This window comes from Leuresthes tenuis, unplaced genomic scaffold (assembly GCF_036924035.1).
Source record: "Leuresthes tenuis unplaced genomic scaffold, fLeuTen1.0.hap1 SCAF_17, whole genome shotgun sequence".
NCBI classification, from domain to species: Eukaryota; Metazoa; Chordata; class Actinopteri; order Atheriniformes; family Atherinopsidae; genus Leuresthes; species Leuresthes tenuis.
Genome location: NW_027325371.1, coordinates 7,082,529 through 7,095,971, shown reverse-complemented (window position 1 = coordinate 7,095,971; position 13,443 = coordinate 7,082,529). Strand labels below are relative to the sequence as shown.

General features: G+C 40.8%; 1 protein-coding gene and 1 non-coding gene across 6 annotated transcripts in view; one reads left to right on the top strand and one right to left on the bottom strand.

Annotated features, from left to right (window-relative positions):
- Nucleotides 1-13,443, top strand: part of cacnb1 (calcium channel, voltage-dependent, beta 1 subunit) — a 32,851-nt gene that overhangs the window by 3,885 nt on the left and 15,523 nt on the right. For 4 of the 5 annotated variants that reach the window (XM_072368446.1, XM_072368445.1, XM_072368444.1 and 1 more), the window contains exon 2: nt 1,670-1,756. In XM_072368446.1, coding sequence (XP_072224547.1) covers nt 1,670-1,756 — 87 coding nt within the window. Of the gene's footprint in view, nt 1-1,669; nt 1,757-6,466; nt 6,720-13,443 lie in introns of those variants that run through there. The other variant, XM_072368447.1, reaches the window with a different exon arrangement.
- trnac-gca (transfer RNA cysteine (anticodon GCA)) lies at nt 1,024-1,095 on the bottom strand. Its single transcript has one exon. It is a non-coding gene; the product is annotated as a tRNA-Cys (tRNA).

Sequence of the window (13,443 nt, the reverse complement as noted above, 5' to 3'; positions counted from 1 at the left end):
AATTACTCTGCAACAGTTACAGGGATATAACTGCTCCTCTTCCAATTAAAAGTGATAGGAATATGACATCATTCAGTCTGCATTGCTTTTGAAGAGACCTGAACATTTTAAATTCATCCAGGCTGGTAGATGATCTTTCCCTGTTGTCCTAACTTGCTGTTAAAAACTAATGAAAACAGGTAATAACTTAAAAAGCAAAGTCTTCTATCAGATTAGAGTCACAACATAGTAAATGTTGATGCATTGATCTACATTACCCAAAAAACATGCTGGTAAAAGTCATGAATTTTTCTTTAACACCATTATGTTCTTTTAATATTTGATATATACAGACACAAACCAGCCTTTAATTGAAACTTTATAGTGTCATCAGTGCACAGAGCATTTTTAAAGATTCCACAGCTTTTTCAGTCAGTGTACTGTTGGTGGACAGATTCCAGCGGTGATGTCATGTTTTATTTTTGCACGTGAACATAATCATCTCACATTCACTTCTAACATTGAAAAAGAGCGACCAAATCTGTGGAAAAATTCATTGTTATTGGGCACATCGCTGACGTCGGATTCTGAGTTGAGGACAATTAGAATGGATGGGTTGTTAATCTGTCAGTGGATATCTTCTGCATGTCCAAGAATTGCTATTATATAAACAGACATTTGGACAATTTCGAAACAGTTGCTCAGTGTTTACACTGGTGTGCATGTGTGTGTAGGAAAATGTGGGACTGACTGGTTTACTATCAGAAACCATGAGCGGCCAGTGGATGAATATAATTGCTTTTCATGGTGTGAATGTTAGTTTACATTAAAGACTGTCCAATATATGAATGACTCATGTTGAATACTTAAAGTGTTCCTCACTGTTTAAGTGCATATGTTTTTTCAGATTTGCTTTAATGCCTTGAATTTGATCATGAGTCACATTAATAAATGTGTAAACATGATAAAATATGCACCAGCGAAGCCCTTTAATGTACAATCCACCAGCTGGTGCTGCTAAAGTGTGAGCACCATCAGAAAAGCAGGGGGCATCCGGATTTGAACCGGAGACCTCTTGATCTGCAGTCAAATGCTCTACCACTGAGCTATACCCCCTATGTGTACCTGTGCCCAGGAGTGTTAACATAACCCAGTCAGCACAACTTCTGTATGTTTGTAGTGTGTGTATCTTTCACCACCTGCTCTCCTTTCATGCTCAAATAGCCAGCCCTCTCATTGCCAACAAACGTGATTAGTCAGCATTGTGTAACCATGGTGATGTGGGCTGGGTGGGCTCATAATGCAATGCGTGGCCTCTGCCGAACCCGAGTAGGCCATTTGCTTGAGGTCTGCCAATAAGATTACAAGGTCCCAGTTTGCATCAGAACATGAAAAATGACAAGTAATGAAGGTTGTTCACGAACGCACTGGGCTCATTTTCCCTGGTCGACTTCCTCTGTGGTCTGGGACTCTTGCTGCTTTATCTCTGGCTCTATCTGACTGCTCTGATCATGTTCAGAGGCTTCCTCAAATGCTATGCCAAATGTTAATAGCAGCCAAGCTCCCAGGAAACGATGTTTTCTAAGAAATATGTCAAGAAGATTAATGTAGAGAAACATGATTAAACATTCTCTGTTTTCCCTCTGTCTTTCCAAACCCCCACCCCCCACCATGCTCTCCAACCTTTCAGGGAAAGTACGCCAAGAGGAAGAGCCGATTTAAACGTTCAGATGGAAGCACCTCCTCTGACACAACCTCAAACAGCTTTGTCCGACAGGTAACATTTCATACTTAATCCTTCTCTCAGACTGCTAATCAGGGTACTCAAAGTCAGCTTTCCTCTCGTCTTATTTAATGAAGAATGGTCTCATTTAATTAAAGTGAGGACTTTTAATGCCAGTAAGTCAGTGGCTTTGCTTAACATATGAATACTATACATGACTTTCATGTCTTTGCAGCTGTTTTTTTTCAAGAGAAATTAATTAAATTTTCAGACAAGAAGTAAAATTTTAATGATTAGTCTTTTAATAAATCAGGAAGATTATCATCATCAGTTTTCATTTTAAGGTCTTTACCTAATTTACATATTCATTTTAAAAAGCTTTAGAACACCTGAAGGTTCTCTAAGAACCTTAACATTGTGCCATGAAAGCCTTTTATTTCTCAGCCTCTGAAGAAACTAGAAACATAAAATGAAAAACAGTTCAAGGCTAGGCATTCAGCTTTCATGTCAGATGGACCTTTGCCCCTTTGGTTTTTCAATATTTAAAGAAAAAAACATCTTGACAATGTCTTGAAAATTACGATGCAACATTCACCTCATCGAAGGCTGATAGGGTAAAAGCAAGCGAATGTTTCATCAGGGCTGAATGACGGATTAAGTCATTTGTCATTTACTATTTCTTGCTTCTCAACCATGAAGATTTGCTACTTTTCTCTGCCTTATATAAATGGCACATACTCATAACACCTCGTCTAGGCTCTACAAAGGACTTTACGTGCATATCTCATTCACCTATTCACACAGATGCTCTTACGGCTCTTTTTAATCATACATATGCTTTTTTCTTAACAATGTCACACCAATGAACATATCGGAAGTAGCAGTTGGGACAGCTAGGACAGATCCACGCACACACACCTGGACACACCATGTTCAAACTGCCAACCTTCCAGTTGAAAGACTATTATCAATAGCTCTATATTTTGGCATGCTTACCATTCTATACTATTATAATAAGTAGTTTTATGACCCTTTAACTCTCCTGAATCTTGGTAACTGGAATAATAATAACCTTTTGTCATATTTGCTGAAACTATCACAATCCGCTGACAGTACAACACGAGACAATAAGAAAAGAAAAAATCTGGTTCTTCTGGCTCCTCTTTGTGCTCCTAATTCCATTTGCAAGAATCCACCATGAATTACCAGAGGAGTGTCTAACAACTGCCACCACTACAGTTGCTATAGTTACTAGTTAGTGAGTGCATAACAGCCTCCTCTGCAGTGAAGGGCTTTGGAGGCAGAGCTGAAGCACAGCAGAGAGCGACGGGTTGGGATCTATGAGTTTTTTTATTTTCATTCAGACTTATTTTAATTTGATTCTGAATCATTATTGCAGCAAAACAACACCAAAATGTTAGAACATTTATTTGTGAAACTGTAGATGATTGATCCGTTCAGCACCCACACAGTTTTACTCTTACAAGCGAAAACCAAATTCAGGGTCAGTCTAAACATTTCAGTCACTGCAGATTCAACCAAGCTGTGGGCTTTGTTTCTGCATAACTACCAACATTTGTTGGATTGACAGTGAAATCCCACAAGCTCACTCCAAAGGGGATAATTCCAAACAAAGATAATCTTCAAAAAATAAACTTGTGCCTTCAATAAGTGTAAGATTCATGTCTCAGAAAGTGTCACAGGGGTTCATTTTTGCTGCACTGGTGGCATTTTCTGTTGTCACAGTGATTACCCAGTCAGTTTTCCCTTCAGATTGTCTGCTATTTAGATCATCTGAGTGGCCAAAAACCTTTTATTTTGTTGTCTTTAAATTAGACAGATCTTCCTCTCTTCATCTGTGTGAACCACAGGCCGCTCACAGACTAAATACATTGAAAATGCTTTGATAACAGCAGTCAAGATAACAATGAAACTCTTTAACTGCTGTTAACACAAATTCATTGTAACAAATCTGGAACTGTGAGACATCAGTAGAAATTCATCCAGGGCTGATGATAAACCAACATTCCCCAGGTGTTAGGTTCACCCTTCAGTGATCCCCTCTGACCTTGACCCCTCCCAACCTGTAGATGTATTGACTCTGTTGATCGATATGTTCAGTAAAACCTGCAAGCGGTTCATCAGCAGAGCCTAATTTTCCTCCTAAGGATGGGTGGAGAGGAGGTTGGTTTCAGGCATGACACACATATGACCCCCACAGCAGTCCTTGTCTGGACATGACATTTCTCAAATCCACGCTGTGTCGCAGCTAAACGAGCCCCCCTTTTCCACCTGACCTCTTCATTTGTGAGAGGAAATGATGTGCCCCGTGCTGAATGACATTTACTTGTTCAGTACTGGTGTTGCATCGGGAAAAAAAATCCCATCACTGTTGGTAGACACAGGGATCTGAACTCTCCTGTGGTTTCTAAAGGTTAGCTGCGTTCTCGCCGGTATATATCCCCCTTCCCACTTCCTTTTCCTTTATTAACTCAGGGTGGAGAAGAACCACATGCACTGCAGCACACAGGAAATCAGAAGTCATAATCTTTCCCACTGTATGAGGGCCACGTCACCTGTTTCAAGAGTGAAATATGCTCCCATGTTTTTGCCCATCATTTTACTCATTAATGCTGGCAGTGTGAGTGTCAGGGTTTTGAAATTGTATGGAGTCTTTTCACATGTTCATAGAAACCATTTTAAAACTGAACAGAAAGAGAAGCCTACAGGCGTCGTATAGGTTTTTGTACATATAGCCGATATTGGCGGAACAGCTGAAAGCGGAGCCCTGTATAGGCTTTACAGTCTCACACACGCCTACGCGAGCGCACACTCGTTCATTGGACACACACACACACACACATGCATGAAAGCCACAATCAACCAACAGTAGAGCTGGCTGGTACACTCGGCCTGGTTTCCATGGTAACCAGGCTACTGACTCCCCCTGTGAGCAGGCACAGTAGGATAGAGAGACGAAGCAGAGGATGTTTCTTTGGGTTTGTGTTTGCTCATACATGTGTGTGTGTGTGTGTGTGTGTGTGCATGCGTGTGGGTGCGGCCTATGTGTTTGTGCTTTGTTAGTTTGTGTGTCAAGTTCAACAAATACACACTCTGTCTTCAGGAGCGCAAAAACAGGCTGTCTGCTGCAGCGGTGTCAACCAGATAGCATGTTTCCTGTTGTTTCAGTAGGATTAAGTGAAGTTGTCATTTTCTTTCAGCATATATGACAGATAGAAAACATGCATGCAATCATCAAACCAGTAAGAAATAACCAATATTCTACTGAAGTAATATTGTTAATCAAATCAGAGGGTGTTTTTGATGATAAATGTGTAGCAGATACTGATAGATCCTCTGAAGGTTGAGGTCCACACAGAGAGTCCTTCAGGGGACCTGAAGGCCAAGCTGAGCTTTATCCTCCTCTGCAAATGAAACTGAAACACAATAATACTAATAATCTGTAGTGGGAAGTGGGAAACACTGGTGAAAAAGGATGCTGCTTGCCATCTGCATTACAAACATGGTGATCATCATGTTTCTCTGCCTACATTTTCTACCATCTCCCCACTGTGACACCTTAATACTCAGGGCTTTAAATGCCAAACAGATATTGAATGAACATTATGAAGAGTAATTTACATGGTGTGGAAGGTTTAGAGGTTAATGTGAAACTAAAGCTTCTTGCATTTGTTACAAATCTTGCTGGAAAAGAATTATTGTTAGGAGACAGAGCTACTGTTCATTAACCCGTATCAACTATTAGAAGACCAGGAGGAGTCATATATCGTCCTGGCAGCCATATATGTAATATTTTTAGGGTTTAAATTCCCTATAGTCCACATTGTTCATCTGGCAGGTCAAGGATCCAACTTGGGATTTGTTGGCAGCGCACTATTTTTTCTCATTCCCCAGCTGATTATGTTGTCACCAACTACAAACACAAGAAAGGAAGAAGTGGAAGGGGCTATGACCAGGTAAGCCACTGCCATTAGTTAGAAGTCGCCCTCTAGTGGAAAGGTTGGACTCCCTCTTCCACTGCCACTATTCCACTTCGAGCCACAATTATCTGCTTGTAGACTGCTCTCTTTTTAGCCTTTTTGCCAGTGTCGTGTTTCGATACAACAGGGTCATCTCAAATGTATATCTTACTGCAATTACATAGAGGAAATTAAGTAATGTGTTCCAGAAATATTGGAGGCTAATCATATTGGGTAATTGATTTTTAGCTGTGATATTCGACAGATACTTCAAAGAAGTCAAGCCCTGGCTGCTTCAAAGTGTAACATCCAGACCGTTGTGCTTCATGTCCTCAATTCGCTACTGCAGCACTGAGCCATTGACTCACCCTCTTTTCTCTCTATTCCCTAGTTCTATATTAATCCCTCGTCTGATTCCTTTATCCGGTAAATAGACAAAGAGACAGAGATGTTGGGAAGAATGAGATCAGGACTGACACCAGGGAGAATGGAGCAAAAAGAGGGGGGGGGTTTCCCTGAGCACTGCCCAGTCCTCTCCCACGTCAGCTGGGGCATTGAATGGCTGACGGCTGCATACCAAGCCTCCTTCTGGGTCTCAGTGTGTTCACGTCCCTGTTTCTGCCCAGCCAAGGCTAAATATATTTCCCCAGTTTGCACATGTAGCACAAGTCCTGCAACCTGACCCCCAGCCAGCTCTAGCTCCCTTCCTCTTCACAAGGTTCACGTTCCTCTGGGTTGTGAAGGTGGGGGGTGGGCGTGTGAAGTGGTAGGAGGTTAAGAGAGCGCTCTCTTAGTTTCAGATATACAGCGCTCTTTTCTGGCTTTCTATCTTCTCACACACCACACACACACACACACCCACAAACATACACATGCACTTGTTAATCTGACAGGCAGATATCACACACACACACACACACACATATAGTGGAAACTCTGTCCGTGGAGTCTGGCGTTGCCCCCTTGGTTCGCCGTGGTGCGGCAAGCGTGGCAAACGAGGTATGGAGAGGACTGAGAGGATTCAAAGGCCTGTAATGGTAAGAAGGATCTGGATAAATCTACATGTTGCACGTTTAGCTGCATCTGACTGAATTCGAAGCACATTGTGCAAGCCTTAATATGAGTTTTTCTCCTAGTGTATAAAATTACTGACTTTTGAAAGTTCAGCAGACCTTTTTCCTTTGAAAAATAAGCACAATTTTATGTCATGTTTGATAGCATTGTATCTCCCGGTCTGCGACTATCTTTGCTCCCCCTCTTCCGACTGTACTGTGTGATTCCATTTTGGGCCGGGCCACAGCTGCTGGAAAGGCGCTGTGTTTTTAATTAGACCTCCAGTCCCACTGGTTGCCTCTTGCTGTCCTCAGCCTGTCCAGTCATCCGAGGACCGTGGCCATTTCAGGGGGCTCTTTTCAGTGTTCTCCCCTGGCCCTGACAGGCCTGGATTGGATCTGGTTATAGTGACACTGAGATGCCAGATTAACTTAAAGCTAGAGTAAACCAAGATTTCATTGGCTCAGTTTGGTTATAGATTTACATAATGTTTGCAGTTAGGGTCGTGGGAGGATTTAGCATTACTTTTAACAATTGTTTTCCATCTACCTAGTAGTATGTGCTGTATCAGTTGAGTCAGAGGAGTGAAGTAATGAAAAATACATAATTTTTCTGAGCTGAAAGTGGCATCCAAAGATTTGTTGTTCTATCTCTGTCGTAAACCCAGAAGTAGTCACATTTGGGAAGCTGGAATTCTTAAACAGTTGTTTAAGAACCTTTTTCTGGCAAAGGGTCAAAGATTATCAATTAATGATCAATTTTCTGTTGATCAAAGATTGATTAAAGATCAAGATCAGCACGTGGCGATATGTTTGGTTTCTGTTAGATTCTGCTATCCAGATTAAACAATATCAGCAGTCTTACACATGAAAAGGCTACCTGACATCAAACTCAACCCGTCACACTGTTTCCAGGCTTAGGTTGACGTTGTCTCCACTCTAACTGGGCCAACATCATTTACACGTACACACCAGAAGTGCACTGAGTAGGCGGAGTCTGTACACCTTTCAAACGACCAGCTTAGATACAGCAGCGGCAGTGGTGCTAATTGATTGTATGGTTTATACAAACACATGAGGTTTGTTTGCATGGAAGCAAACAAGGTATTGACTCTGCTGAATATGTTCAAATGAATGCTGGTAAAAAAAAATTCTCTGTGGCACATTTATCATGTCAACAAGTCAGAGATATACTCATTCCTCACGAGTTGTGATCACTTCTAGCCAACTGATGAAGTGGCGATAGGAAAGTGAGCAGACCCACTGATATCAGTGGCAGAAGGGTGTCTGTTTTTCCCCGATCCATCACTAGAGCCCAAGTATCCACCTTAATTTAACATAATTTTAGGTCAACACAGATGTGAAGCCTGACAGTGAGTTCAGTGAGACAGTGATATTGATATGTTAAATCATACTCCATCCTTTGAATATAACATGCTAGTGATGTTACTTTTATTGCTCAGCCATAATTGCACTCTTAAAAAATATTTCTAACCTGTTTAGATGTCATCTCCTCCAAAATAATTAGGACTGATTAAACTGTGCTTGCTGTTGGATTCCCTGTTCTGCTCTCTGAAAATGGGGATTTCTGCTCTGGCCAGTCCATGACTCATCTGGTTGTTTCCACGCCGGCCAGCTGGTTGCCATGACGCTGCTGTGACAGAGAAAAGGAATATAGCCATTTACAGCCACCAGGCAAGAGCTTCAGACGGGAAAGCTGTCCTTTGTACATGTGGCTGTACTACGCGACATATGTTTTGTTACTTCCCCTTTTATTTCAGCCTCTCATTCTCTTCATGCTGTCTTCACAGCATGCGTTGTTAACTCTCTACATGCAATGTGACTGCATGGTAGAGCTGAGGTTTGGTGAGTAGGTGACCAGATATGTTATAGTCCTGATTGGAAGAGAGTCAGAGTCAAGTCAAAGAAGATATCCGATGTTCACATTTTTACCGCATTTTTTTTTGTTGATGTTGTTGTTTTCACATCATCTGATGTGATAAGTGTGAAGATATTTTTATCTGTTTAATTATCAGGGCAGGGAGTTGCAGTATGTGTTAGTTCTCTGATGGTAATCACTTCTTAGTCATACATTGTGAAGTCTGACAACACCTGCTGTGATGTTCCTGTTGCATGTGGCAGTAACAGATTAAAATTTTAAACTCTGCCCTGTTATCTGGCACATATATAGGAAGACACTGTGGTGATGCTTTTCTCTGTTTGAAATAGAGGAAAGATTTGAGAATCATCACAAAATTGATATTTTCATAGTCTCACCAAAACAAAACTGCTTTAGTTCATTCTGCTGCTCCCTTGTTACATCGGAAGAAACTATGTTATTTGATTTCCTTGCTGGAGGGTGACTCTTTTCAGCCCTCATTATTCAAAGCATTTGTCTTTTGCCATCCCGTCCTCATTCCTTATTCTATTTCCCCGCTCTGTTTTGTTGCTCCTTTTCCTGACTCCATTTATTCAGTATCAATGCTGAGGAGGTGTAGATTCATCATGGTGGCGGCCACTATGCAGGAAATGATGGAGACTTAGACTGCTTAGACCTTCTTTTCCTCTCAGGTCTTTAACACAGAAAACTTTTGGTTAGATTAACTTATTACTTTGAAAAAAAGGGATGTTTCCATTTGAAAGTCTCCTGCTATCATGTCTTGTTTCTCTCAGACCTACTTGGTCTCGTAGGATTAAATGCCCATTATGCAGCTTCCCTGCCTCATATTTTCCTTTTGTGCATTTTATTTGTAATCGATTCCTAGATCTTCTCTTTGTATTCTTCCTCAAGCAGTCCTCACTGGCTGCCCATAACAAGCTGCAGTGATGGTTACTATGACACTGGGGTCTCTACTGTGGCCCAGCCAATAGGAAGGCGCCTCTGCCATCAGGTGGCCTGTAGCTATTTTGAACAGGAGCTGTATGTGAAGTGAAGCAAGCAGCTAAATTAGAGACACTACCTAATGACATCAGAGAAGAAGAAGGAGAAGAAGAAGAGAAAGAAATGAAAATGTGTAGAAAGTTTATTCATTCGCTTGTTTACTCTATTCACAATTTCTGATTTTTCAGGGAAGAAAGGGCTTTGAGAGTATAGCTTCTATTTCATCTTGTCCCTCGTCTACCAAACATTGACTTTTGTGTCGCTCTCAGTCTCTTTTTTCTGCTTGTGTGTGACGTGAATCAAATGGTCGAGTGATTCACAGACACAAGATTATACGAACACCTCCCCTTCCTACTCCTACTTGCTCTTGCTGGATCGTCACCTGCTGTAGTGAGCAGGTTTGTCCAAGGTTGTTTCTGACGTGATTCCTGCATTTTTTCTCAAAAAACATTCCAGTGGGTTCCCCATCAAGCGCTCCATCGTGTGGTTCACTAGATGACTCAGGGAGTCACACAGGTTGTTGTCCTCATTAGATGCTGAATGACACTCACAGTATCAAGCCTCCTACTTGAGAGGGATGCTGGCACACCACTTTGATTATTTGAGTAAATGAAACAGGAAGTGGGGATGGTTTGTGGATGCCCAAGGTCGTGTCGTGCAGCCAGCCATCGCCTTGGTAACAGGGAGTGTCTACGTTCAGTGTGCTGTTGCCAAGTCACAGAGCGCCTCAGTGCGACAGGTGGCAGAGCTAGAATCAACATTAGTGTTTGTTGTTTCATTTTGAAATGTGCAGGGACACGTGGTAATCATATGCGTAAAGGAGGATTAATCACACATAAATGCATGTGCAAACTCTGACACACCACAAAGATGCTCATAACATGACCAGTTTTTTCTCTGGATATATTTAGACCCATGAATCCAGTGAGGTGTGTATTTTGTTTGACATGTTTTTTTCTTGATAAAGACTTTTTTTGAGACATTCCCCTTTGACATTTTGCCACTGCTTGATGGCGCCGGTTGGAATACAGACTGAAAACATGGGCAGTGAGAGGAGATATATGGCTTGCAATAAAGACCCTTCACTGAAATCAAACCCGGGGTGCTGCTGTGACACAGTATACGTCTTTACAGATAGGCCAGCAGGACACTTTTAAAAAAAGACACAACAAAATACAGAGGTTAGGGTTGGACTTAAAGCCCAATCTTCTAACTTTTAGCACTGCATTGTCTGATTAACTAAAGACATTTTATATCATCATTTATATCATCCTTGCATTTTGCCTGTGTCAAAACCTGCCAACTGTTATAGTCAAGACACAATTTCACAAATGAATCTGTTTTTTTTAGAGATTTGAATGTGTGGAAAGGCCTGGATAACGTTTTGTTTGGGAGTTCTGATGCTTCAGTTGCCAGATGTGACGTTGCTATGAGGTAAAGTGTCAGTCTGATTAATGTCGGAGGAAAGGAGAGAGACACTAATAAGTCCAATCTGGATCTAGTTTGATCCTTTTATTATTTATTTGAATAAGTCTTTGAAGGTTCTGAAGGAAGAATCACAACTCAGACATCCAAAATGCCCTTCTGTAAGCTGGAAGCCAGACAGATTTAAAAGCACTCTTTTAACAATGGGTTCTGCTTTTAAATGTTTTAAAGTAGAAGAGTAAAGAAAAGGAAAGTCGATAAAACTATATTTCAGCACAGAACCTCGTTTTTCTCCAACATTTTAGATGTCACGCAGTTTCCTGTGATGCCTCAAAAGGCTTCATCTTTTTCACAAATATTAATGTAATTTTGATATAGAAATTATGGAGAAATAAACCTAAAAAGATCACAGTTAGTACTTTGTTGCACCTGCTCTGTCTTATATGACAGCTTGGCTCCTTTGAAGCATGGCCTTCACAAATGAAAAATTATAGCCTTTTTATGGACTCAGTCATACTGAGATCTGGACTGTTTACCATTCGTGTCATCGAGCTGATACGTCTTGTTTGAACGCTCTTTGCTCTGTGGTAAGATGCATCATATTCCTGAAAAATGACCTCCGCATCACTAAGGCTAATTTTAATTGATGAATAAGAAAAAGTTACCGCAATTTTTATTTCCACCTGTGCATTTACTGTCGAGTTAATGATTGCCGTCTCCCCTGGTCCTTTTCCTGACATAAACCCTAAATCATTGTTTCCCTCAGGCATTCTTGTATGTTTCATTGGACCTGCACCATCTCCTTGTCCAATGTAGGTTGGTGATTCATCACTGAATACCACTTTCATCCAGTAACCCACAGTCTAAGACTGCTTGTCTTTAGCAAACTGTAACCACGTTTTCTTCGTTTTATGTGTTAGTTATGGCTTACATTTGGCTTTTCTGGATGTAAATCCCATTTCCTTTAGATAGTTTCTTACAGTTCAGTCACAAATATTGACTTCTGTTTCTGCCCATTTGTCTTCTATTTTTTTGTCGTTCTATTTTCAGATGTATTTCTTTGAGTTTTTTGTCCTGACTCACTTTACGCCTTTCTTTATCGACCAGTTTCCCTCATACAGCCTTCCCATTTAGTTTAAACAAAATTTTCTGACTTGGAACAGCCAACATTGTTTGCCGCACTCCAAGTTAAATTACCTTCTTGAGGAAATGTTACAATCGTTTGCATTGTTTATTTTGTTGGGGTCATGTTTCCTGTCAGTCAGCCAGGTACAACAGGTCGTTAAGCTCTGGACACTCTGTTTTAACTGAAGACTCATTTGCATATTTAGACTTGTGCAGGTGTTTGTTTTAGAGATGTAAATTACAAGTTGATTACAAGCGGAATGAACATCCTCCATGTGTGGCAAATCCATTCCATTTGTCAGGGCTGTACATCTCAGATATTTTATAACACAGACTCAAATGTACTTGGTGCATTGAGCTTTCAGTTTTTCATTTATTATTTTTATTTTCTTGTCGCTGAGATTAGTCGTTTTTTATTCTACAATGAAGAGAAGGGAACCTTCACATTTGCAGAAGGGATACAAATGTGTTCTGGGTCACATTGAAGGATCACATGCATACAAGCAGCAGTTTTCTCTATGATGTTTTTTTGCTTCTCCAGTTTCTGAGAAAAAAAAGTGTTTTGTAAAAATGTGTTGTGTAATTCACAGAAAACCTCCTGCTTGTTCTTTTGTGCTCATTCCTGCAGTGACAGTGAACAAAGCAGCTGTAAGCGCAGCACCAAAGCCGATTTGTTCTGTCAGTTCTGGGAGTGATACATTTCTGCTCCTCAGAACTGATTTTTAATGTAACAAAGCAAAACTTGAAAGAGAGCATTGCAGCAAAGGTGGAACACTGTGTGTTGTACATTAGAAAGCACACACAGCCCATGGATGTGTAACAGGCAGTAAAGCTGCAGTTTATTTTGAGCTTAAGTTTTCAGACTTTCCTTTAGAGACCGCTCCAGAATCACAACTGCAGAGAGTTTAAAGGCTTCACTTTGTGTGTCAGTAGTTGGCAAAGATTCACAGACTCTGATCTCTGCAACATCACTAATAATTTATTATTTCTCTCATATCATTCATTTGTCAAATCATTCTGAGATAAATGCAACTGAGGCAGGTCAGAAACTGATGAATGCTATGTGTTTATTTATGAGATCAAATTGCAAGTGGTCACTCAGAATGCATGAAGGGATGCATTTTAACCCTCTGGGATCTGAGCCCATTAATGACGTCATGCGATCTGATCACGCCGGCGTGATCATAGACCTCAGAGGGTTCATATCAGATGTGTTATACAAGAACTTAAAGCTGTGCATTATGATTGGACCACACTTTATGTACTGTATGATGATAC